At 43.2% G+C, this 27587-nt stretch overlaps 2 protein-coding genes across 2 annotated transcripts; both read left to right on the top strand.

Annotated features, from left to right (window-relative positions):
* The first annotated feature begins 13925 nt into the window (after positions 1–13925).
* On the top strand, positions 13926–16707 carry LOC311029541 (uncharacterized protein). Its single transcript, XM_084034728.1, has 8 exons — positions 13926–14047; positions 14135–14370; positions 14675–14789; positions 15177–15294; positions 15388–15479; positions 15847–15964; positions 16057–16158; positions 16235–16707. Exons 1-8 carry the CDS (start codon positions 14039–14041, stop codon positions 16441–16443), a joined length of 999 nt encoding a protein of 332 aa, XP_083890854.1. The 5' UTR covers positions 13926–14038; the 3' UTR covers positions 16444–16707.
* Positions 16708–21472: 4765 nt separating this feature from the next.
* LOC311030245 (tripartite motif-containing protein 16-like) lies at positions 21473–26203 on the top strand. The gene has a single exon (XM_084035900.1). The coding sequence runs from the start codon at positions 21769–21771 to the stop codon at positions 23431–23433; it is 1665 nt and encodes a 554-aa protein (XP_083892026.1). The 5' UTR covers positions 21473–21768; the 3' UTR covers positions 23434–26203.
* Positions 26204–27587: the final 1384 nt, after the last annotated feature.

Below are 27587 nucleotides of genomic sequence, written 5' to 3'. Positions count from 1 at the left end.
TTAATGTTCGCTCTCTTTTAAATAGAACTTTTTTAATGAATGATGTGATTTTAGATAACAAGTTAGACTGTCTTCTTTTAACTGAGACATGGCTTGGCACTGACGCACCTGCTGTTCTCACCGAGGCTTCCCCACCAAATTTTAATTTGTTATTTTCTACTAGAGAGGGTAGAAGAGGAGGAGGCACGGCATCGATTATAGATAACTCATTGACCTCAAATGGAGTGTTTTTTAACAGTTACTCATCATTTGAGCACCATGCCTTTACTTTTAGCAGTCCTCCAATTCTTTGCCTTACTATATACAGACCACCCCATCACTCTAGCTCTTTATCAGTGAATTTTCTGAACTTTTATCAATTATCCACACCTCTCATAGCAGGATTTTAATAACTGGTGATTTTAATCTACACGTTGATGTTACCTCGGCCCCGATATCCAGAGAGTTTTAAAATCTTTTAAGGTGTCTTGATTTTAAGCAGCACGTCGCTCAGCCGACTCACAACAGAGGACACACCCTGGACCTGGTCATAACCCATGGCCTGTCCATCGGTGTGTCCTCTGTTGTCGACCTGGCTGTGTCTGACCATATTTTTTAATATCACCAGTTTTAAATCAAATCAAATCAAATCAATTTATTTATAAAGCACATTTAAAAACAACCAAAGTTGACCAAAGTGCTGTACAGTTCAGTGAACACAAAATTACAAACAAGGTACAAAATACAGAATAGCCATGGCTGGGACAGCCAGAATGAAAAATGACACACACTTGAGACCATCAGGGACATTTAAAGGCCTGGGAAAACAAAAAGGGTTTTAGATTTGCCTTAAAGGCAGCTGCAGAGGAGGAGCACCTCATTGAAATGGGTAGGCTGTTCCATAGCCTTGGGGCTGCAATGGCAAAGGCAGAGACTGTCCTCCTCGAGAAAACGACCACATAGGTCGTGTGTCAAGCACCGAATTACGACCATATGTTACGTTTCAAAATAGCGCGCCCTCTAGCGGTCAAGTAAATATCAACACTCCGGTGTCTCAGATGAGACGTCACTGATGAACTTTGACCTTCTTCTCCAATCAAAAACAACGTACTAAGAGCCGGAAGAGTTTGAGTGCGACAGGTTTGTATATTTAATTTTATTTGCCGATGTTTTATATTAATATAATCGAGTACTTGCGATTCATATGTAGCTGAGTTTAGTTTGACGGTTTTAGATCAGGTCTGAATCATATTAAAGACATGATTTGACCAATAGAGTGGCCAGACGTCCTCTTTTTCCCGGACTTGTCCTCTTTTTAAGTCCGATCCGTCCGTTTTTTTTGTTTGTTTTTTATAAATTCATGAAAATGTCCGGGTTTAATTTTTTTTCACGGGACCAATTGGCATGTGTTGAAATTATCTGACGTTTTGCACAGAATGCTACTGTACTGTGTACTGTAGGCCTACCACCGCCCCCCTCCTGCGTGGACGATCGCCCCCCGTCAATCATCGGCAGAGACCATAATAACAATAATAATAATAAAAGTCGACAATAATAATAAAAAATTATGATAATTCACTTTATATTAAATTTAACTATATGTTCATTTCTGTGGCAACAAATAGAATACATGGTTGCACGACTAATCTGAGTTCATCCGTTTGGTTCATGTTGTTTTTTTTTCAGGTCTTCTGAACATTAATATACATAGTATATAAATAAACCAACGGTTCTTTTAAGAACCAGTTTCTTATCTCTGGAAATGGCATCTGAGTCCTTCAGACAGTGGCTGGAGGCGGGGAAAGTGTTGGCAGATGAATTGGCAGCAAAAACAGTAATATTTTTCATATATTTTTCTCTATTATTGCACTTCATTTTCTCAGTAAAGGCAAATATCTTTTTTTTTTTTTTTTTTTACTTTTAGCCATCAAAGAAAAGGAAACAGAAGGGGACTGGAGGCTCCAATGTTTCCTGGAGGACAAGGGACCAGGATGGGTCCATTGTACCAAAATCAATGCGGAAGAACCGATCTGGTCAGAAAAATATTACATTTATTATTATAAGTTGAAGCTGTTGGTCAGCAGTAATGTTTTTTTTTTTTTGTTTTGTTTTTTTTTAATATTTTATTTTCACTTTTTAATTTTTTTACAAAAAATAAGAGAAAACAGAAAAAAAGGCATACAGCACCTGACATTGTTAAATGAAGTAAGAAAAATAAAGACAGAGACTATATGAGGATATATACAATAAGCAAAGTGGCCCAGTGCCTTCTGTCTCATGTTACCATCAGGGGTATGAATAAAAAAAATAAAAAAAAAAAAAACAGAGCAAAACAAAACACAAACACTCACAAAAAAAGGGGAACCTTGAGAGGAAAATCAAAGCCTTGGTCAGTACAGAAACAATACGGGAAGCTGAATGAATTACAAATACCACCTAGCAGCCTGATTCATATTATTGGTCATTTAGGTCTCATCAAGTAAGGCCAAAAATGGTTTCCATGTTTTCTCATAATGCTTAGGTGCATTCCCTCTACTAAGGCGAATCTGTTCCATCCTTGAAACAAAAACCATTTCGTTAAGCCACCTCTTAAAGCAAGGGGATGATGGAGATTTCCAGTTAAGTAAAATACATTTTTTGGCTGCTACCATGCCTGTTTTGAGAGCCTGCTTACAGTGGGAAGGGACGGTCGATGTCCTTTCAGAGGTACCAAAAATAGCCAGGTTACAGTCTGGTTGAATAGTTATTTTATATTGCTTAGAGAACCAATTGAATATGTCGCTCCAAAAGCTGTCCAGCACTGAGCAATACCAGAATAGATGTGAGAGTGAACCTTCGGCTCTGTTACATCTATCACACATGGGGGACACTGATTCAAATATTCTATTGAGTTTAGTTTTGGAGTAATGCAGTCTATGTACGACTTTAAATTGAATTAGGCGATATCTTGAATTTATAGAACACTTCTGTATACTGGACAGGCCCTCCTCCCATAGTTCCTCTGACAGTGGAACTCCCAGTTCTTTTGACCATGTATCCCTGAGATGACTGGTACTCACTGGCGTCTCAAAAGCAGTGACAAAGCGGGAAATTTGTTTGGTTGTAAGAGAAATGTATCATAAAAATTATAACTATGTGGTCTTAATGGGAAATCAGAAACATGTTCTCTTATAAAATGTCTGACCTGTGAATACCGATAAAAATGTGACTGAGGGAGGTGATATCTAGCCTGGAGCAGAGGAAAAGAAGCAAAATTGTTACCTATGTAAAAATCTGAAATGCAACATAGGCCTCTCTTTCTCCAGTCCAGAAACACCCCATCCATCAAGCCTGGTTTAAACAAATGATTACCTGTTATTGGGGCATTTATTGAAACATTTGGTAATCCAAGGCCTTTTCTTATTTGACTCAATATCTTCAAAGAATTACTAAGAACAAAATTGTCGCCAAATAACTTGTGGGGTGGCTGTGCAATTGAAAAGAGCAACGCTGGGAGCGAAGTCTGTAATACCGACATGGATTCAATTTTTAACCAGAGCGGAGTGGAACAGTCATCATGAGGAGAACCCCCCTGCCAGAAAATGAGAGCCCTTGCATTTGCAGCCCAGTAATAATGCCTAAAAACCGGGAGGCCGAGACCCCCGCTTTTTACATTCTTCTGCAGATGGGCTTTAGAAATGCGAGGGGGTTTATCTGCCCAAACAAATGACAGGACAACTGAATCTAGTTGTTTAAAAAAAATGTAACGGCAAATAAATAGGGAGGTTTTGAAAAAGATACAAGAACCTTGAAAGTGCAACCATTTTAATGGCATTAATACGGCCAATCATTGAGAGAGGGAGCAGTTTCCAGTTCTTAATATTAGCTTTTAGTTTATCCACCATATCCAAAAAATTCAATTTCAGTAAGAGTTTGGGGTTTCTGGAAATCTTAAGGCCAAGGTAATTAATATGAGTAGTAACTAATTTAAATGGCAAAGATTTCAAGAAAATAGGACACATATTAGTCAATGGCATGAACTCACATTTGTCCCAGTTAATTGTGTACCCAGACAATTTTCCAAATGATTTTATATAATTCAGAAGGTTGGGAACTGAGACCACTGGGTCTGATAAACAGATCAATAAATCATCAGCATACAGATTAACCAGGCTTTCGACATTACCAAACTTTACACCATGAATACCTGGGTGACCCCTTATACCTATTGCAAGTGGTTCCAAGGTAATATCAAAGAGAAGAGGAGAAAGAGGGTCGCCCTGCCTTACACCCCGCTGTAACTCAAAGGGTTGGGACCTATCTGAATTAGTGAGAATAGAGGATACTGGTTTAAGATAAATTATTTTCAGCCATTCAATAAAACTTTCCCCAAAACCAAATTGCTTTAGAGTCTTTGACATGTAGGGCCATTCGATCTGATCGAATGCCTTCTGGGCATCAAGAGATAAAATAGCAGCCTGTGTATTTTCCCCATGTACTGAATATATTGTATTTAAAAGCAGACGGACATTACTAAAAGAAAACCGACCTGGGATAAATCCAGTCTGATTAGGGTGTATAATTGTGGAAATATGCCTACCTAATTTTGTAGCCAAAACTTTAGTTATTATTTTCAGATCACAATTTAAGAGAGCAACCGGTCTGTAACTTGCAGGGTCCACCGCTTCCCTTCCCCCTTTCAAAAGCAAGGAGATATTTGCCTCATATAATGAACTGGGGAGCGTCTTATTTCTCATAGAATCTTTCACCATTCTCAGCATGAGTGGAACTATTTTGCCATGAAATGATTTATAAAATTCACAGCCAAAGCCATCTGGGCCGGATGTTTTTCCAGAGGGGAAGGCTCGAATAGCATTCAAGAGGTCAGTTTCAGAAAATGGGGCATCTAAGTCATCTCTCGCCGCACTATCTAATTGGGGAACATTTAAATTAGCAAAAAAATTACAGAAATCTGCTTCAGTGGCCTTTACTTTACTAGAATACAGTTCCTTATAGAAGTCCCTGAAGCACGCATTTATCTCTCTCGGATTGGTTAGGAGTCTGCCTGATTTGGATTTTATCCTATGAATGGCCTGTTTAGCCCTGTTGCCTTTAAGTTGGCTAGCTAGCAGTTTCTCTGGTTTATCTCCAAGTTCAAAATATTTCTGTTTAATTTTTAATAGAAGACTACCAACACGTTTATTAAGAATGGTGTTATATTCATATTTCAATTTCAAGATCTTATTGTAATCAGAAGATAAGAGGGAAGATTTATAAGCTTCTTCCAGTACAGGAAGCATTTTTTTCAATGTCCTTAAGGCGGTTGTTAAATTCTCTTTTCTTGGCGGATTCAAATGAAATAATGTGGCCCCTTGCAACTACTTTGAAGGCCTCCCACAAAACAGAATCCGAAACTTCCCCATTATCATTTGTAACAAGAAATTCGTCTATACGTGCATTCATATGCTCAATGAAAGACTGGTCCTCAAGAAGAAGAGGGTTGAAGCGCCAGCTGTATTTTGGACTAGATAGGATATTTCTGAAGTTAAGAGAAACTGGACTGTGATCAGATATTAAAATATTATGATGCGTAGAATTAGTAACACTAGGCAGTAATTCAGAAGCTATCAGAAGTAGTCGATCCTAGTGTAAGACTTATGAACATGAGAATAAAAAGAAAACTCCTTATCTGTAGGATGCTGCAGACGCCATATTTCAACCATATTCCTTGTTTTAATTAAATCATTCAGAATTCCCACTGAAGCTATAGTGGGAGGTGGTTTTGTAGAAAACCTATCTAGGACGGGGTCCAGATAACAATTAAAGTCTCCCCCAATAATAACATTCGGGGTGGAGTCCGGTATCAAATCAAATGCTTTACGGAAGAAATCAGGATTATCAATATTTGGACCATAGATGTTAAGCATCGTTATTGGAAGGGAGTTTATGTGTCCAGATATCATCAAATACCTGCCATATGGGTCTGCTGTCATACAATCAAGACTAAATGGTATATTTTTTCGGAAAAGAATAGCAACCCCCCTAGATTTGCGGGTAAAAGGTGCTTGATAAACTTGTGAGATCCAATTTGCTCTCAACCTGCGCTGCTCGTTTACACCGATGTGTGTTTCCTGAAGAAAAATTACGTCTGATTTTAATGATTTGAGATGCGAGAAGACTCGACCCCTTTTAATCACATGACCCAATCCCTTTACATTCCATGAGACCAATGTAAATGTATAATTTATGCTGCTACGTGTTACGTTATCTGATACTGACAATATCCCTGTAGTAAAAACAATCTGGTATCCTCTCAAAAGTGCACAAAATATAATAAAACAAGACACACAAAGAACATCCATTGTAACCTGAGGTAACACCCTCAAACAAACCCATAAACCTGAACATGTCCCCTACCCGCCCGCAAGCACTCCCCCAAACGAAGCACAGGCATCCCTTCATGCTCGGGGCCGCTACACGCACGGCCTGAAACCCGCTTTCAAACCTAACTGGCTATTAAAGCTGTGTTAGCTAACTTAGCCCAGTTCCGCTGCCAAACATAATTGCCCTGAGTCAGAAAAATTAGACTGACAGTCTCTCAGTGTGTTGAACCCAGTTACCTGAGTAAGAAATGTAGCACCTGTCTTAAGATAAGTTCTTTAAGTCAGTGTTGATAAAAGTCATTGCCTCACTCGGTGTACTGAAGACCTTGAACCGCTCCTTGTGCTTTATCCGGAGCCTCGCTGGGAAAAGTAGACTGTGCTCCACCTTTAGCTCCCGTAGCATCCGCTGGGCCTCGGTGTACTCACGCCGCTGCCGCATCACCTCAGGCGTGTAATCCGGGAAAATGAGCACCTTGTTGCCTTTGTACTCTAATTGTCGTTCCCTCCGGAGGCGAAGTATGAGCTCCTTCTCCCGATAGAAGTGGACCCTGGCGATAATGGCGCGAGGCTTAGCTCCAGCTGTGGGCGGCGGCCGCAGGATCCGGTGCGCCCGGTCGATAACCACCGGTGACTGAAAACTATCATTTCCGAAAAGCTTCGGGATTAATGCCTCGATGAATTCGGTTGGTTTACCGCCCTCTTCCTGCTCAGGAATGCCGATAATCTTGATATTATTGCGACGCGACCGGCCTTCGAGGTCATCCACTTTTAGCCTCAGCGCGTTGTTCTCATCCTTCAGGCCAGAGACTGTCTTCTCCAAGCAGGTTAAGCGGCTCTCATGGTCCAGCACTTGTTCTTCCACTGTTTCAACCTTCTCCAATAGTTCCCTTTGAGAGCTCTGCACTACTTGAAGTGTTTGCTCTAATTTATCAAACCTGCTGTTCATGTGTCCCAGGATCTTGTCGGAAACTTTCTCCCAGGTTGATGGCAACAGCTCGGTGTCGCTGTCGCCGTCGCTGGAGTCATGAGCTGGCTGGCTAGCGCTAGCACTGTTAGCACCAGCGCTAGCCGAAGCAGAGGATGGTGGCGGTCCCTCGACGTTTTTTGATGACTTCCTCGGCATGTCGTTGCATAAACTTAACTGGTTAGGCCCCTAATGTGTACCGTTGTTCCCGAGGCTGATAGAATTATGTACGAGACTGTCAAAATAATAATTTTACATATTGGCAGGGAAGAGCCGCTAAAAGCACGTCTACTCCATGCGCTGCTCACTAGCGCCCCCCCGCAGTAATGTTTCTTACATTATTGCTTGCAGCTAAACCCACTGGTACTATGGAGGTGCAAGAAGGTGAGGCCTCGCAGATGGATGAAATTCCGCAAGAGGTCCCAAATCTTGGTATGCATATTTAAATCTGACAACTCAAATAAAGTCAACCTTAATCTTTGAATTTGAAAATATCCTTATGACTCTCTTTGGCATGTTTTTTTTTTTTTATACTTTATCAATTTAGATCAACATCTCCAAACATTAAGAGACTTGTTGAGTTCAGTCACCGTCCCAGCATCAGCAGAAGTGGAGGAAACAACCAGCATGTCAGAGTGGACCAAGAGGCAGCTGACCACTGGGGAAAAATTCAAGGCTGCAGTGCCAGAGCTCCTGAGTTGCTTGCTGGCTGCAGAAGGTGTTCCCCAGCATTGCTGTCAGCAGTGCAAAACAGCCAATGCTGTGGTCCGGTGCTTGGACTGTGTTCCCTCAGGAGTTCAGTTTCTCTGTGCAGAATGTGACTCAATGGTTCATAAAAAACTCATCTTTCATGACAGAGAAATCATGATAGAGAGTTTTTACAAACATATTCCTCCCACATCATCAGTGAAAATGGATGAAAGAGGCCATTATGAACTGGTTGAACAAGGTGTGTTCAAAAGATTTTGCTTTCTGTTTTTTGTCTTTAGGTTTCGATAAAATGCACTACATAAACTTGAACTGTTAGTGTTTTATATTTTGACTATAGGTATTAATTTGTGAAATTTTCATTACTCCAGTATGTCTGCTGCCCATTCCTCCACCAACACAAATGTGCTCCTGTGGCCGAGACCAAGATTACACCGTCATGCCAGGAAAGCAGACTGTCTTGGTGACTATCAATGGTACCTTGTCACTTCCTTCTACTGTTTGTATCCCATCACAAGCCAATAATGGCTCAATATTATCACTTGGTCCTGTTTTGTACCTATAATGTGAAATGGTATACAGTGGGTATGGAAAGTATTCAGACCCCTTTAAATGTTTCACTCTTTGTTTCATTGCAGCCATTTGCTTAAATCAAAAAAGTTCATTTTATTTCTCATTAATGTACACTCAGAACCCCATCTTGACAGAAAAAAAACAGAAATGTAGAAATTGTTGCAAATTTATTAAAAAAGAAAAACTGAAATATCACATGGTCATAAGTATTCAGACCCTTTGCTGTGACACTCATATTTAACTCACATGCTGTCCATTTCTTCTGATCCTCCTTGAGATGGTTCTGCTCCTTCATTGGAGTCCAGCTGTGTTTAATTGAACTGATTGGACTTGATTAGGAAAGGCACACACCTGTCTATATAAGACCTTACAGCTCACAGTGCATGTCAGGGCAAATGAGAATCATGAGGTCAAAGGAACTGCCCAAGGAGCTCAGAGACAGAATTGTGGCAAGGCACAGATCTGGCCAAGGTTCCAAAAGAATTTCTGCAGCACTCAAGGTTCCTAAGAGCACAGTGGCCTCCATAATCATTAAATGTAGAGATGGGCAAATGAAGCCTCGTGAAGCTTTTGAGGCTTCTTCCTGATTGTACCGAAAAAAGATTCGAAGCTTCAAAGCTTCACAGAAAGACCCTACCAGTGACATCTAGTGGTCAGCTGCAGTTATAGCAGCAATGAACCTCCAAATGATTCACACATCATTGCTTCCAGTTCCAACACAAAAGCAATAAAGTCATTATTAAGCAGTTGTGTCTTCATTCTAAGAATCATTGTTCACACATACACAACAAAGTGTTACTATATAATGTCAATTGACTAATAAAATGTTAAATGTGTTGTCCTGTTACTACCTGTAATTACTTGAAACATGTGTTTTGGAGGTGTGACTGAGTTTGTGAGAAGTTTTGATGCAATTCAGTGGAAACCACTTGTGGTGGGACATCCCAGGATTTGGATCATAAACTGATTATCATTAAGAACATGATTGTGATGTAACACATAATATGAAAAGATTCAAATGCAACATTGTAGAGGTACTTTTGTGAATATGTGGGATTGTGCTTGTGCTACAGTGTCAAAATGAAGTGATTACGTGCATAAGGGAAATGTGCTTGGGGGATGTGTTGTTGTGTTGATGTTTATGCTTGTGCAACACTTTATTACAAGTTTTTATTTAAAAACAAAATCTGCTCAATGGTGCTTGGCTTCCAACGGCTTCTTCTCTGGCTGACGATCTCGCCAGCCTTCGAAAAGATCCTCTCACAGGGGACAGAGGATGCTGGTGTGCAAAGATACTGCATTGCTACTATAAAAAGGTGTGGGTAGGCAGCCTTTTGGAGGAGCCAATTCTTTAATGGGTCCTCTGTCCTGGGCAGCAGTTTGTCCTTCAGATATCTGGATTATCATTATCATTTCAGCAAGAGATGAATACAAAACAAAATAGAAAAAGTAAAAGTACATTTTGTTTACCTCTGGACCTCTGCAATTGTACTGGCGGTACAATTTGATGGACGTTGTGCATCCACGTGGCTGTCCAGTAGGTCCCAGAGGCTGTTGCTCTGGACAGGGGATGGACCCTCTGCAGGTGCCAGTGGCAGAGCCGGTGCAGGCATTACATTGGCACATTCTCTGGTGAGCCTTTCCACCGCTGCCTGACAGCTTGTTGTGCTGCAGAAGCCCACCTCTTTGAATCGGGGATCCAATAATGTTGCAAGTGTTAATGAAGTTACCTTTTCAAGCAAGGTTGGTGTTCATGTTGTGAACCAAGTTACTGGCTATGTGGTGTGTTACTGAAGCACACTGTCTTGAAGCTTGGTGCTTCAGCATCTTTACAATGGGGATCACCTTTGATCCAGACACCCTCCTCTCTGTGGACATCTCTTCAGTGGCCTGGTGGAAGGGAGAGAGGACTGAGATGCACTGATTGATTGTTTCATATTCCTCAGCAGAAAATGGCAGGAGGGGGGTGTTAAGACTGCTGAGGCCTGCACCCAGGGGCTCCCTCTGCTCGTACAGCCGCCGGAGCATTGAGAATGTGCTGTTCCAGCGGGTGTCCACCTCTTGCACAAGTTTGTGCTCTGGTTGGCCCATCTGTCGCTGTATTTCACAGAGCTTTTCTTTAGCTGTAGTGCTCGACTTGAAATGCCCCACGATTTTACGTGCCCTGGTGCGTATGTCATCCAGGTCAGATGTCTGTGACAATGACTTCTTCACCACCAGATTTAACATGTGGGCAAAGCAGTTAATGTGACGCACATTAAGTACATTGGCACAAGCAATCATATTTGGTGCCGCGTCTGTGACCAGACACCTCACTCTGGTTCTTATTCCCCATTCTGCCATAAGAGTGGCTTTGGCCTCTGCAATATTTGCTGCAGTGTGGGACCTGGGGAATTGCTTGACACCAAGCAGAACAGTTTTGAGCTGGACCTCTTCTGTGATGAAGTGCCCAGTCACTGCCAAGTAGGCATCCATGTTAATGGAGGTCCACATATCTGCTGTTAAACAGATAGTGGATGCCTTCTTCTACTTCTGCTACGGCCTGGTCTTTGGTGATCTTATATTTGTCCTCCAACATCTGTTTCAGAGCCTTCCTTCCTGGGATCGTGTATGTCGGATCCAGGAGGTGGACAAAGGCCCTAAAGCCTTCATTCTCCACCACAGACAATGGCTGTGTGTCCATAACTACAAGGTTCAGCAAGGCCTCATCCAGCTGTTGCTTCCTGGACACTGATGAAAGAAAAAATGTAGGTTACATGTGTGCAACTTTTAAATCTTATTTGGATTCAACTGAAGAATAGGTTGTATTGAGTAGTTACAATACAGTTACAATACAATACCAGAAGGGTCAGCAGGGTGAGCTTCAGCTGAGGTGCTCGGCTGAGAAGTTGCTGCATGATCATGCTTGGCACGAAGATGCCGCAACATAGAGGAGGTGTTGTTTCCATACACCAGCTCTCGTGAGCATATGAGGCACTGAACCTAAATTTAAAAAAATACATTAATAAATATATTTAAATGCAATATTGAAACAATCAAGATAATATGAAGTTGAAAATATTACAAGCTATATCATAACATTCATTCATTTTCTGTAACCATTACATCCTTGCAAGTGTCGCGGGAAGATATTTTGCAATACCATATTAAAGTATATTATATTAGGCTATATTATATTATAAAACACCTACCTTGGTGGGTGACACAAGGTCGAAGTGTTCCCATCCACGGGATCGCTTTCTTCCACTCGGATTCTCCATCACTCAAGTAGGGTCGTCGCTGTCAAAGGTCTCTCAGAACGCTATGAAGCAGGGGGGAGCACTGGGCATCTCGCGTCTCGTTATAACGAATGAAGGAGCGCCAAAACTTCGAATCAGTCACCTCATTTCCGGTGGTTCGTTGTGACGTATGAAGCGTCAAACGTCATCGGTCACGTGATCGCGGAGATTTGATACAAGCCTCGACACAGCGTTTCGAACCAGCCTGCTTCAATAGAGTGAAGCAGGCTTCGGAGTCTCGGTGTCAAACGTCCCATCTCTAATTAAATGGAAGAAGTTTGGGACGACCACAACTCTTCCTAGACCTGGCCGTCCAGCCAAACTGAGCAATCGTGGGAGAAGAGCCTTGGTGAGAGAGGTAAAGAAGAACCCAAAGATCACTGTGGCTGAGCTCCAGAGATGCAGTAGGGAGATGGGAGAAAGTTCCACAAAGTCAACTATCACTGCAGCCCTCCACCAGTCGGGGCTTTATGGCAGAGTGGCCCAACGGAAGCCTCTCCTCAGTGCAAGACATATGAAAGCCTGCATAGAGTTTGCCAAAAAACACATGAAGGACTCCCAGACTATGAGAAATAAGATTCTCTGGTCTGATGAGACTAAGATTTAACTTTTTGGCGTTAATTCTAAGCGGTATGTGTGGAGAAAACCAGGCACTGCTCATCACCTGCCCAATACAATCCCAACAGTGAAACATGGTGGTGGCAGCATCATGCTATGGGGGTGTTTTTCAGCTGCGGGGACAGGACGACTGGTTGCAATTGAAGGAAAGATGAATGCGGCCAAGTACAGAGAGATCCTGGAAGAAAACCTCTTCCAGAGTGCTCAGGGCCTCAGACCTGGCCGAAGGTTCACCTTCCAACAAGACAATGACCCTAAGCACACAGCTAAAATAACAAAGGAGTGGCTTCAGAACAACTCTGTGACCATTCTTGACTGGCCCAGCCAGAGCCCTGACCTAAACCCAATTGAGCATCTCTGGAGAGACCTGAAAATGGCTGTCCACCATCCAACCTGACAGAACTGGAGAGGATCTGCAAGGAAGAATGGCAGAGGATCCCGAAATCCAGGTGTGAAAAACTTGTTGCATCATTCCCAAGAAGACTCATGGCTGTACTCGCTCAAAAGGGGGCTTCTACTCAATACCGAGCAAAGGGTCTGAATACTTATGACCATGTGATATTTCAGTTTTTCTTTTTTAATAAATTTGCAAAAATTTCTACATTTCTGTTTTTTTTCTGTCAAGATGGGGTGCTGAGTGTACATTAATGAGAAATAAAACTAACTTTTTTGATTTAAGCAAATGGCTGCAATGAAACAAAGAGTGAAACATTTAAAGGGGTCTGAATACTTTCCGTACCCACTGTATGTATTTTTTTTCAGGTCCATACAACCTCTGGTTGCCTGCTGTCAGTTGCCCACATTGCTCCTGCAAGTGGACGCCAGGAATCAGTGACTTCATCAGTTGCAGATACTGGCCAGCAACAGCAAGCTGCCAAATGCTGTTTAAATTGGATGTTTTTACATCATTTCAGCAAATGAAGTTGGCCAGCCCAGCTACATCCCAGAAAGCATTTATCAGAATGCTTGAACATCGGGCCCATCGCACAGGACGGGTGTGAACTCTTGTTATTTGAAATTTTGAATTCCAAATTGCAAAGTTTGGAATTAACCAAAATAATACCATCCTTGTTTTCAGACGGGCAGTATTTGCGGTGATACCTTTCACAGGGTATATCGCGAATTTGCCTTCTGCCACTGGAAGAAACAGCATCTGTGCCTGGTTGAGCCCTTCAAGTGCCCTGCATGCACACCAGACATGCTTGCCATATCTGCAGATGGTAACAGAAAGCACTACCGCTTCAAAAAGTCCAAAGGGTCAGCAAACTATTTTCTAATCTTAGTAATACCTTTTTGTTTCGGTTCCATGGCCCTAATCCATGGCCAATAACTTCAGTAATGTTATTTATTTTTACCTCCACAGTAAATCACAGTAATATTTAACTACTCCGCTAATGTGAAATATCAGCATTCATTTCGACAGGTGACATAAAGGCTGTAATAAAACAAGGAAATTCTTCTGATTTAACAGGACAGATGAACCACCTCTCTTTGATGGCCTGTTCATCGCTGAAGATGCCAAAGTGTCTGCCTTTGTGGATCATATTAGAAGCCAAATGACGATTGTAAGGTTTTATCCAACCTCCTACCACTTCTTTTTCTTTTTTGAACTTGTCTCTGGGCTACATATAACAGATTGTGTCTCCTTTCAGAGGACTGGTCATGACGTCTGTGGGCCGGCAACTTTTACAGCAGGGCGAGAAACCTCACGAAAGTCCAGGGCCAAGGTGGACGAGGAGGGCCTGGAAATTGCCGTTTGCAGACATGGCATTCTGCTTCAAGGCTTAAACCACTACCGTGGTGAAATCTATGCCTACCCATTGTTCCTGCAGAAAGAGCTTGCTGAAGCTGCAAACATAACGTTCTTTTGTATGGACCTCACTTGCAGGTAATCTTAACCCTTTCCAAGTCATAAATGAAGTTTTCACTGGTATTTTGCACTGTATTAATTCCTTGTAGATTGCCACAACAGGCCTAGAATCATGCCTTTTTTATGGCTGTAGAAAGTTAATATAGCTTATGTGGTACAACCTCCATGTCCACCAGATATAAGGCATTATTATCTCTAGCATTGTTTTTGATACATGTTGTTCTTCGGTTGGTAACAGAGATTTTACTGGTTACTACCTCTGATTTATCTCCCTATAATCATGGCAGTATGCAACCTAAGCACTAAGTGGTTTTCTCTACAGGTATTGGCCATATTTGGAGAAGATGGCAGTGAAGTTGCCTGAGCTCCAAATACTTACAGCCATGAGGCCTTTCCTCTCTGTAATGCATGCCAAGGCTCACACTGGCAAATGTGAGGTACAGTGTGCAAGTTAAGAGTTTGTGTCATAAGAAGATTGACCACATTAGTGAAATCACTTAATATGTTGTAATCATGTTACGGGCTTGTCAAAGTTCCTGTAAGGCCAGAGATATACTTGCTTTTAACTAGTGTTCACCATAGCTACCTTTTTTTGCATAGTGTCATTTTGGACAGTTTTTTTGCAGCTCCTCAGAAATCAAGATGTTGTTAAGGACACACATGCTTAAAAAGGAAGTATATCTCTGGCCTAACAGTTACAACTGGTGAGGAAACAAGTACAAAAACATGCCCGGACACTTTGGTGTAAGCAAGAGAGCAAGTAAATACAGGTATTTTATAAGCAGTGCATATATTTGTGTATATGTTTGTTTATTTTGGAGCAGGTGAAGTGGAGTGGCAGAAACCAGGATGGTGCAGGAAATACTGTTGGTGAGGAGGTGGAGCAGGTCAACAGTTTTCTCTCAAGGGCAGCTCTGACCACAAAATACATGACCAAGTCAGGTTGGTTCAAAAAAATGAAGTGGCATGCTTTGAAACGACACCAGATAATCAAATTGATTTGAATGTGCATATTCTCTGTTTTGTTTTATACAGGCAGAGCTGATATGATAACAATGCTTGCAATGGAATGGAACAGCAGGAAGGTGGAGAGTCTCCACAAGACACTGGCAAAGCCATTTGTCAAAGTAAGAAGTCTACACTTTTTTAACATTTACATTTGTCATTGAATGGTTAAATGGATGGTAAATGGAATGTATTTATATAGCACAGCTTTCTAGTGTTTGTGACCATTCCAAAGCTTTACAAAGTATGTCCACATTCATCTCATTGTCACACACATTCATACACGTGAATACACTGGTGACTGAAACTACTGTACAATGTGCCAGCTCCTCATCAGAATATAATTCACATAGACAGCAATATGGGATTCAGTATCTTTCCCAAGGATACTTTGACATGTAGAATGCAAAGTATTAAGCATTTAGCAGCAGATAATTGAGTGAACATTCTTCTGACATTGTATTTTTCTGCTGAAAACATTATAAATAGACTACACAGAGAGCAGAGTTGGAAGCTGCAAATCTTCAGCATCTCCAGGAAGACCTCAACATCACACTGGATGACACAGAACAGTGGGTGGAGGATGTGAAGCAGTGGGCAGCCACTGGTAAGCAACATTGTCGCTGACAAGTCAGTTTGGTACTGTCATTCATTTGGCTTCATTTGGTTTTCAAACTCTGCCTGTTTCTGTTTTTCAAGAGAATCATGGTGCTCATAGTAGCCAGGAAGAGCTCCAGAGAGAAATAGATGAGATCATCTATTCCCTCAGAAGGAAGAAGCATGATCTCTATCGACAAAATGGTATTTAGTATTGCATCACTCAACAACTAATGCTTCTTTGTTATTCTTACTAATAATACTTTTTTTAAACTAACAGACAGCAATCAAACAAGGCAACGGAAACGGAGGAGACTGGGTGAGCTCAAGAAAAAACTAAGAGAGAAGATAATCCAGTTCAACACTGTTGCTGCTGGTCAAGACACAACTGACATAGAAGCAGCATGCAGCCTGTCTGATAATGTGGTTCTGCCTTGGGAAGTGCAAGGAGATGGTAAGCAAAGTCATCATTTTGATATTGAGCTGTGAATATTGGTTTAAAATACACTGACAAAGTCCATACATGAAAACATATTGGCCGATACCGATATCAATCCAATATGATATCAGTACGAATCATACATACTTTTATTGCTTATTTTGTAGTATGGAATGTTAGAAAAGGCTTGATTAAGTGATAGAGATCAGTCAAATAGAGAACAATAGTCAGCAACAGTAGGTATGAGGAAAAACTGACCCATTCTTTTATTAACCAATGGGCACATGAACATGGAACATGCTCAAATGTTTTGATTCTGTCACATCTGTTCTCTATTCTAAAATAGTGGTGAGCCTCCGTTCCAAGAGGCGACTTTTCGACCAAGTCATGCTGGTCGGGCGTATGGAAGAGGAGAAGCTCATAATTGTGAAGGAGATGACCCAGCATTATCAGTGCCTGAGAAAGGCATTAGATAATCTGGAGAACCTCCTTCATCACACTGAGGACAACATCAGGAACCACAGTATGTTCTACAAATATTCTATTTATTTATTTATTAAAAGAGGAGCATTCCCAATGACTGACATTTTTTTTATTTTCCTTTTGAGTAGACAAAAACACAGCCTCAGAGTTGGGCATTCAAACTGCATTACATTTCCAAATGTATCTGCCTAATTTTAAATCTCATTCCTTTTCACTTTTCCCTCAAGCCACTCCTTGGGATATGACAGAGGCCGGATACAGGGGACCGCACGCCTGTCTTTTACAGAGAAAAGACTTTCTCCAAAACAAACTGAGTGCAGTCACAGGCACCTACGCCACTGTCAACACAGACCCCGGTTTCTTCACAATGGAGGAAGACGTGGAAAGTGAAGAGGACAGCAGTAGTGAAGATTCTGATGAAGAAATCTAGTTGGGAGGAGAGGGAGGGGTGGGGTGGTTTACAAGACTCTTGTTTTGTAAAAATCCCACGGCGGAGGAAAAAAATGTAGATTTCTTGTAGATGTTATTATCTATGTTGTAAATATATGTTGTATATTGAAGCCATGGAAAGCCATGCCTATCAAAGCTTTTGACATCCAAACTAATCAGCGCCTTGGCGGCTACATTCATTAGCTAGCCTTTCCTTCATGTTAACTTGTCTTCAGACTTCAAGCTTCATTTTGTCAACAGGTGCCTGTTCAAAAATGTTATTTTTATTCTTTTGCTATTCTTCTTTAATCAGACTTGCATTTATATAGATTTGAAAATGACAATGTTTTTTAAAAAAGCATTAAAAACAAGTTTATTATAACTTAAATATAAGTTTAGTGAATGTAGGTGAACTCTGACCTATGCTGGTTCTGAGGTCAAAGCAAATGTGTTATTTCATAAGTGTTTCAAACTGGTCGCCCTTTGTCAGATTCACGACCCAGGAAGTATCTCTCAGGGTCAATAAGGTCGGTGACCCCTGGTTTACAGTGTCATTCTTTAATCTGTCTGGAGGAGAACTTTAACATCTGGAATAAATACATGTACATTTAATCCACAACTGTGTCTTTTTTGAAACCCACCTGTTTGATATAAAAGCATCTAAAGTTTGAGTTTATTTGCACATTAAAAATGGAAATAAAGCTCATAGGCTACATGATGGCCACTAAATCTGTCCAAACTACACAGAGAAGCACATCGCTCTCTTGAAGTATGTTCACAAGCAGCAACGTTAGCTAACGTTGTTAGCTAGCGTTAGCTTCACTAATAATCAATCTGATTGACGTGTGGGGCACAGTCTCGATAGCCACATTATATGTAAACAAACTTTAAACCACATTATTACACCAGAACAACAACAATAGATCCAAATTACGAACCCCAGAAGTTCTTTTTTCAAACGTTGATCGAACAGTTCTGTCTTTGAACGTACCCCTGTTAGTCTGCGAAACGGAGCGACAAGAATAAGTGCTAAAATAGCGCGATTAAATGTTTGTGTTGATGTATTTATTTACAAAGGCTTTCTCAAAATATAAACATATGTGACGTGGTTTGACTTTTTATGCTAAAAAATAAGCGGATAGATAATTTCTAAACCCTACGTTTAGAAACCTAACCTAACCCGGAAGAATGCTTGAAGAACGACAGTCTGGTCACGTGGTTGCTATGTGTGTGTGTGTGGTGCGCCATTTTTAATGTAGTTTTAAAGTGTTTTCCCTATTATGTGACGAGATTACAAGGAAGCTTGGAGGCTCTCCAGATGTTTTTGGTAGTGGAAAACACATATTTATGGTCAAATCTGATTTTTATTATAATTAAGAGGTTTAAATCTGTTTTTTTCTGGGTTTTGACCCATACAGTTGCGCCCCCTGTTGGATTACCCTCTGTTATGGCAGTAGAGGTCAAGACCTTTCCAAAACTGTTGACCCCATGTTTGTAACACATTTCGTTCCCGTCCTGTAAGCATTCATAAGTGTCTCATTTTCAAGGTTCAAAGGTCACTCCTGAGAAGCAGGAACCTCACACAGTTCTCATACTGATATATGTTACTCTCTAGGCCAAGACCTTTCCAATGATATTTTCATTGTTGTCCTACGACAAAGTTACATTTTCCATCTTGCTCCAAGCCAGCCCCGTTGAGATGGAGTTTCTCACACCCCTTTCAGGTCCAACTTGGATAAAATCAGAAGTACATCTTTTCAGGGGTATTTACTGCCCAAATGTGTTTAAGATATTGATGACTGACCTATTCACAATCATAATTAGCATTTTTACCAAGTTGACATACATTTTTCTCCATCAGCAACATGTCTATGTAGTATGGTTTGGCCTGATCAAGGTTGAAACGTCTGTATTTTATAGCAGGGGCCATTTAAAATCTTCATCCTGACAGTCAGAGAACCTTCTTCCTCCCTCTTCAACCGCTTATCCTGGATAGGGTCGCGGGGGTAACAGGTCCAGAACCATTTCATTTCATTTATGTTTAAGAAGGAATACAGCTAGCAACTCGTATATGTTATTTCAAAATATTTTATTACATATCTATCCAGATGAGGTGATGCACTGTATAGAGCCGTCAGATCATTTCCTTCTCCTTCCTCTACCTTTTTTGCAGCCAGGAGACCACAGTGGAAATCAGTTTCTTGCACACATCACATTGTCACCTTGTTAAAATAATTGCCTTAGTCACTTTTTGGCAAAAATGAGTTTTTTTTGCCTAAATGGTCTCCACGTGTTGCTGCCAGCTGGTAAAATCACCTAATTCCTCAGTTGACAAGATCATGAAATTCTGCCCCTTTTTCAGAACGGCCTGATGTCAAGAGAGTGTAGAGCAGTATTATTTAGTATAACTTGCAGTAGAGATGCCGATTCCCATCCTGCAGGTCTTTGGACTGTGGGAGGAAGCCGGAGAACCCGGAGAGAACCCACGCTTACACGGGGAGAACATGCAAACTCCACACAGAAGGACCCCGGGCCGACCCGACCCGGGAATTGAACCCAGGACCCTCTTGCTGTGAGGCAAGAGTGCTACCCACTACACCACCGTGCAGCCCCCCGATTTTAGTCAATTACTTTAATTAAAAATACTGGCGGTAAGAGTCAAACAAGACCACAGCATGGAGACTCAGGGGAGGATTGGCCATAGGGAGTACCGGGAGTTTTCCCGGTGGGCCGGTCAATAATGGGCCGGCAGTGGCTGCCTTTTTTTTTCTCTTTTTTTTTGCTGCAGCCCAGGGAGAGAGACATGCACCGGCCCACAGAGCTCAGCTGCAGCCCACAGACACATTAGAGGCCCAGTGGCTTGTCTGTCTAAAGAATACCTGGCCCAGTGGCCCTATGATAGGCTACAGAGGCCCAGTAGTCCCACCCATTTTCCAGACCCCTACTAACCTGATTAATAGTTGCTTTTATTAACCACTATTTTATATTTTCATCAAAGCATGCCACACATTTGCAGATCTACAAGCTTAAAACTCACATGTTGCCATGTGGTGTGGTTTGACCACCTTGCTATCAGCCTGCCAATGCCATGAGTGAGTTAAATAAACAACACTCTTGAATCTTAAATCCTTTCTCCAGTATCCTTCTTAAGAGCAAATGAGCAACATACTGTGTAGTCATCATTTATGTTATTCAAGGCTCCAGAATATAAAGGGATATTATTCAGTATAGTAGTGTTATTAAGGGCTTGTGTGATTATATGTACAGTACATCAACGGGCCGAGTTGGCACAGTATCTGTGGCGGATTGTGGTGGGCCAGTCTGGACCAAAAAGTCCAGGGCCGAATTTTTGTCCCAGTCCAGGCCTGGGGAGACGTGCTAGGCAAGAAAGCACAAGGACTCCGGGGGAACATAGAGAGAGAGAGAGAGAGAGAGAGAGGCTCAGTGTGCCACTATAATCCCCCAGCAGTCTAGGCCTATAGCAGCATAACTAAGAGCTGGTCCAATGCAAACCTGAACCAGCCCCAACTATAAGCGGTGTCAAAGAGAAAGGTTTTAAGCCTACTCTTAAATGTGGGAACAGTGTCTGCCTCCCGAACCAGAACCAGAAGACGGTTCCACAGAAGAGGAGCTTGATGACTGAAAGCTCTGGCCCCTGTTCTACTTTTGGAGACTTTAGGAACTACAAGTAAGCCTTTATTCTGAGAGCGAAGAGCTCTAGCAGGACAGTATGTTTAATGAAGTCGGCAGGTCTAATGATGTCCCCAGGACCAGACTCAAATCCAGGGGGGACCGAGCCTTTGTGGGGGCTGCACCAAGGCTCTGGATCAGCCTCGGGACATTAGATCTGCCCAGACCCTGGAGGTTTTTATGTCCTCATTGAAGACTCAGCTTTTCTCTCTGGCTTTTGATTCAAACTGAGCAAGACATCCTTTTATTGTATGTTTATGTGTTCTGTCTTATATTATTGCATGATGTCTACTGTTTTATTTATTGTCCAGAACAGCACTTGTCAACTGTTGGGTGTTTTAAACACACTTTATAAATAAAGTTTGAGTTGAGTTTGAAGGCTCTGTTAGAAGTGAGGAAACAAAGTCAATGTGCCGCTCCTCTTCCTGGAATGAACCCCAGCTTGAGAACGCCTCCCTCCTCTCTCTGCTCACACACACACACACACACACACACACACACACACACACACACACACACACACACACACACACACACACACACACACACACACACACACACACACACACACACACACACACACACACACACACTTCCTTGTTCCTCCCCTTCAGATCTACCGTGTGAGGATGAGTGTAACCAACATGGCGGTGAAGTGCAGCAGCTGACAGGCCACATTCACTGCACACACACATGTTGTTGAGATCAGACCTCAGACCAGTTTCACTTCTCACAAAGTGAAACTCAGACAGTCGTCGTCGCTGAGAGGTGAAATGGCGCAGAAAGGAGTTCAGCTGGACCGGGAGACCTTGTCTTGTTCCATCTGTCTGGATCTACTGAAGGATCCGGTGACTCTTCACTGTGGACACAACTACTGCATGAAGTGTATTGGAAGCTTCTGGGATGAGAAGGAGATCCACAGCTGCCCTCAGTGTAGGCAGACCTTCATACCGAGGCCTGTCCTGCTGAAAAACACCATGTTGGCAGATCTGGTGGAGGAGCGGAAGAGGACTGGACTCCAAGCTGCTCCTGCTGGTCTCTGCTATGCTGGACCTGAAGATGTGGCCTGTGATTTCTGCACTGGGAGGAAACTGAAAGCCCTCAAGTCCTGTCTGGTGTGTCTGGCCTCTTTCTGTGAGAAACACCTCCAGCCTCATCATGAATCAGCAGCATTTAAGAAACACCGGCTGGTGGAGCCCTCCAACAAGCTCCAGGAGAACGTGTGCTCTCGTCATGATGAGGTGATGAAGATGTTCTGCCGTACTGATCAGCAGTCTATCTGTTATCTCTGCCCTGTGGACGAACATAAAGGCCACGACACAGTCTCAGCTGCAGCAGAAAGGACCGAGAGGCAGAGAGAGCTGGAGGGGAGTCGACTAAACATCCAGCAGAGAATCCAGGACAGAGACAAAGATGTGAAGCTGCTCCACCAGGAGGTGGAGGCCATCAACCACTCTGCTGATAAAGCAGTGGAGGACAGTGAGGAGATGTTCACGGAGCTGATCCGTCTCATGGAGAGAAGACGCTCTGACGTGAAGCAGCAGGTCAGATCCCAGCAGGAAAGGGAAGTGAGTCGAGTCGGAGAGCTTCAGGAGAAGCTGCAGCAGGAGATCAGTGAGCTGAAGAGGAGAGACGCTGAGCTGGAGAAGCTCTCACACACAGAGGATCACAACCAGTTTCTACACGACTACCCGTCACTGTCACCACTCAGTGAGTCCACACACTCATCCAGCATCAACGCCCGTCCTCCTCGCCGCTACTTTGAGGACGTGACGGCGGCGCTGTCAGAAGTCAGAGATGGACTACAGGAAGTTCTGACACACAGATGGACAAACGTCTCACTGGCAGGGACTGAAGTGGATGTTTTACTGCCACCACCAGAACCCAAGACCAGAGCTGGATTCTTGAAATATTCATGTGAAATCACACTGGATCCAAACACAGCAAACACACGTCTGTTATTATCTGAGGGGAACAGAAAAGCAACATGGAGTCAAAACCAGTCTTATTCTAGTCACCCAGACAGATTCACTGATTATGATCAGGTCCTGAGTAGAGAAAGTGTGACTGGTCGTTGTTACTGGGAGGTGGAGTGGAGAGGATATAGAGTTGGTGTAGCAGTCGCATACAAGAGTATCAGCAGAGCAGGAGGAGGGAATCCATGTTGGTTTGGATACAATGATAAATCCTGGTCTTTATATTGTAAAAATAACAGATGTTACTTAAGGTACAACGGTGTTAAAACTCCCGTCTCAGGTCCTCGGTCCTCCAGAGTAGGAGTGTTCCTGGATCACAGAGCAGGTATTCTGTCCTTCTACAGCGTCTCTGAGACCATGACTCTCCTCCACAGAGTCCAGACCACGTTCACTGAGACCCTCTATGCTGGACTTAATGTTTATGGTGATGGAAGTAGTGGTGAGATCTGTAAACTCAACTAGACAGAAGTCATTTAAGAACTGAATGACTTCACCTTCCTCCTCCTCCTCCTTTTCCTCCTCCTCTTCTCCCCTTTCTCCTACTCCTCTCCTCCTTTCCCCCTCTCACCTCCACCCCTCCTCTCCCCCTCTCACCTCCTCCTCTCCCCTCCTCCTCCCACCTCCACTCCTCCTCTCCTCCTCTCCTGCTCCTCTCCCCCTCTTCCTCTCCTCCTCTCCCCCTCTCACCTCCACCCTCCTCTCCTCCTCTCCCCCTCTCTCCTCCTCTCCTCCTCTCCCCCTCCTCCTCTCCTCCTCCTCCTCTCCTCCTCTCCCCCTCCTCTCCTCCTCTCCCCCTCCTCCTCTGCTTAGTGATGTACTTCTATGTTCTCCTCCTCCTCTCCCCCTCTCCCCTCCACCCTCCTCTCCTCCTCCTCTCCTCCTCTCCTCCTCTCCCCCTCCTCCTCTTCCTCCTGCTCTCCCCCTCCTCTCCTCCTCTCCCCCTCCTCTCCTCCTCTCCCCCTCCTCCTCTGCTTAGCGATTTACTTCTATGTTCTCCTCCTCTCCTCCTCTCCCCCTCCTCCTCTGCTTAGCGATGTACTTCTATGTTCTCCCCCTCCTCTCCCCCTCCTCCTCTCCCCCTCCTCTCCTCCTCTCCCCCTCCTCCTCTGCTTAGTGATGTACTTCTATGTTCTCCCCCTCCTCTCCCCCTCCTCCTCTCCCCCTCCTCTCCTCCTCTCCCCCTCCTCCTCTGCTTAGCGATGTACTTCTATGTTCTCCTCCTCTCCTCCTCTCCCCCTCCTCCTCTGCTTAGCGATTTACTTCTATGTTCTCCTCCTCTCCTCCTCTCCCCCTCCTCCTCTGCTTAGCGATGTACTTCTATGTTCTCCCCCTCCTCTCCCCCTCCTCCTCTCCCCCTCCTCTCCTCCTCTCCCCCTCCTCCTCTGCTTAGTGATGTACTTCTATGTTCTCCCCCTCCTCTCCCCCTCCTCCCCTCCACCCTCCTCTCCTCCTCCTCTCCTCCTCTCCTCCTCTCCCCCTCCTCCTCTTCCTCCTGCTCTCCCCCTCCTCTCCTCCTCTCCCCCTCCTCTCCTCCTCTCCCCTTCCTCCTCTGCTTAGTGATGTACTTCTATGTTCTCCTCCTCTCCTCCTCTCCTCCTCTCCCCCTCCTCCTCTGCTTGGCGATGTACTTCTATGTCCTCCTCCTCTCCTCCTCCACTCCTCCTCTCCTCCTCCTCTCCTCCTCTCCCCCTCCTCCTCTGCTTAGCGATGTACTTCTATGTTCTCCTCCTCTCCCCCTCTCACCTCCTCCTCTCCTCCTCTCCTCCTCTCCCCCTCCTCTCCTCCTCTCCCCCTCCTCCTCTGCTTAGCGATGTACTTCTATGTTCTCCTCCCCTCTCCTCCTCTCCTCCTCCTCTCCCCCTCCTCCTCTGCTTAGCGATGTACTTCTATGTTCTCCTCCTCTGCTTAGCGATGTACTTCTATGTTCTCCTCCCCTCTCCTCCTCCTCTCCTCCTCTCCCCCTCCTCCTCTGCTTAGCGATGTACTTCTATGTTCTCCTCCTCTCCCCCTCCTCCTCTCCTCCTCTCCTCCTCTCCCCCTCCTCTCCTCCTCTCCCCCTCCTCTCTTCCTCTCCCCCTCCTCCTCTGCTTAGCGATGTACTTCTATGTTCTCCTCCTCTGCGTGGCTCTTTGGTGGAAACCAGCAGACCTCCTTAATCCCAGCTGCTTTGTTTTCTTTCTCTACGTTAGTAAAGAAATCTAGAATCCCACGTAGAAAGTGATTGTGTGATGAAATCATTGATCCTTTAACAGACTTCACTGATGAGATCTGTGGACACACTGAAGCTTTCCATGATGAATAAAGCAGCGTGAACAAAGTGCTTCCTCCTCGTCTTCATTCCAGGGTGTCATACAAAGCTGCTGGAGAAGAAGCTGAGTTCAATCCTGACAAGAACACACATATTGTTCTTCTGGTTCTGGTTCTGTTGGTTTTCATGCAGAGGAACGTTCAGAATGAGGCCGTCATGTTGGTTATCATAATAATAATAATAATAATAATAATAATGATAATAATGGAGTATTGATGACTTGGATGTGTCTGTCACCATAAAGCTCAGTGAAATGTGCAGGTTGAAGGATTTAAAGGACAAACTGAGACAGCTGCTGTAGTTTCCCAGCATGCCGTCTGTTGTGTTGCTGCTGCTTGACTTGTTTCTGAACGGTCTCTGGTCTGTGTGTTGGTCTGCAGGACTGGCGGATCCATGTGGACCAGATGCACCAACACCGAGACTGTCTGTGTGTCTGTGTGTGTCTGGCTCCCTCTGCTGGTTCTCACTTTAATTGCTGACGATCTGGAAGCAGAAAAAAAGCATCCGCACACTCAGATCTGAGCAAAAGTCCTTCTTCTAAAGGCAGCTTCCCCTCAGAGACCTTCTTCAAGTCTAGAACGGTAGCAAGACAATGTAGCAGCACAAAAGGTTCAAGGATCATCACTTGATGATGCCACGTAAAATGACGGAGCGGGGTCATCGATGCTGAGGCACAGAGGTCACAGAGGTCACCAACTTTCTGCAGAGTCAATCACTACAGACCTCCAAACTTCATGTGGCCTTCAGATTAGCTCAAGAACAGTAGAGAGCTTCATGGATGGGTTCCATTAGGGGGGAGAATCTTTGGCTTCACAGCGATTCCATTAACGATTCAGTAGAAATGTTTATTTTTTTTATTAACGATTCGATTCTGTAACTTTTAACCAAAATTCTATATCCATGAAATAAACATCAATAATACGAGTGAGACTATCTGTATTCTTCTGAAAGGTGAAAAAATAAACCACAGAATTACTTATTAAACATATTTATTCTATAAAAGTAGTCCTGCATAATATTTTATGCTGAATACAAAAATGTAATCAAACATTCCACTGATCCACTGATGACAATCATACGTGAATGTGCTCAGCTCTTGTTTCACTGTGTGCATCCATGCGTAAAGTGAGAAACACAGCTGATAATCCAGAAGGAAGTCACCCCATAAAAGGAAGTCACCCCATAAAAGGAAGTCACCCCATAAAATTCCAAGACTGCCTGCATCACAAATGACTCACCTTTCCAGTAGAGGTTTCTCCCCTCTCACTCTCTCTGCTCCTCTGCCCTGACTCTTACAGGTTTGATTATTATTAGTGTATTATTATTATTATTATTATTATTATTATTATTACCGTATTATCATCATCATTATTATTGTCATTATTATTATTATCCACATAATCATATGTGAATGAGCTGGTTCACGGTGTGCATCTGATGCTCCAGAAGGAAGTCACCCCAAAGATAATATGAAGAGTGCACACCTAACTCTACAAACAACCAGGACCTTCACATTGCATGTCGGACTAACTAGCTAGCTACTGTAGCAGAGTCCTTTTTGAGCTGAAATGTAACTTTTGACTGCAAAACAACAAAGGTAAGACGTGCACAGAGATATACAGCATGCATCTCATGCTGCCTCCTGTACAGGGGGCTCTCAGCTACAGAGTGTGCAAGCCAGGTTTTTTTTTGTCAAACAGGGAGCATTTGGCAATGACGTGGGACTTTCTGCTGTTAGCTGGGGGGCTGCAGCTAACTTATTGTTACTATCAGCAGTGATGAATACTTACTCTCTTGAAACAATTCCGTATATCCATCACAGCGCAGACTAAGTCCTGGATCATCCTCAGAACAAACACACGGAATTTCTTCCTCATTTGTCAGACAGAAGCTACAAAAGTATGTTGCACTGAAAGATTCAACAAAGCCGAGCAAACTATTCAAAGCAAGATTATCTGCCGTGACTTGAATTACAGAGCCAAACACTGGTTCATCAATAAATGGGAGTTGATTCCTTCAGTTTCTAAAATGTTCAAATCGTCATTAAGAGGCTTTAATATTTCTTCAAAACCGTACGTCTTTAAATCCTGGGTGTAGAAAAGAGCTGCAAGATGTCTGTTCATTAGCACAGAGTTCACCTTGGCTGGGAGGATTTTTAAAGGAAAAAAAACACAACCAAGTTTGTGGATCCCCTTCTTAGAACCCAATGCATTAGCCATTTCTAAATCCTCCTAATAAAGTAACATTTGTAGAGCATGTCTCTGTTGTGAAGAAAGAGGATGGTTTTGGAGATAAACCCCATCATTAA

Source organism: Eutrigla gurnardus (genome assembly GCF_963514095.1).
Source record: "Eutrigla gurnardus genome assembly, chromosome: 19".
Classification (NCBI taxonomy): Eukaryota; Metazoa; Chordata; class Actinopteri; order Perciformes; family Triglidae; genus Eutrigla; species Eutrigla gurnardus.
This window is presented reverse-complemented; position numbering and strand designations above follow the sequence as displayed.

Coding starts and splice junctions, on each gene's coding strand:
- LOC311029541 (XM_084034728.1), top strand. Junction 14,371..14,674: donor TGTATGGACCTCACTTGCAG/GTAATCTTAACC, acceptor TTTTCTCTACAG/GTATTGGCCATATTTGGAGA. Junction 15,480..15,846: donor TGGCAAAGCCATTTGTCAAA/GTAAGAAGTCTA, acceptor CATTATAAATAG/ACTACACAGAGAGCAGAGTT.
- LOC311030245 (XM_084035900.1), top strand. CDS start 21,769: ATGGCGCAGAAAGGAGTTCAGCTGGACCGGGAGACCTTGTCTTGTTCC.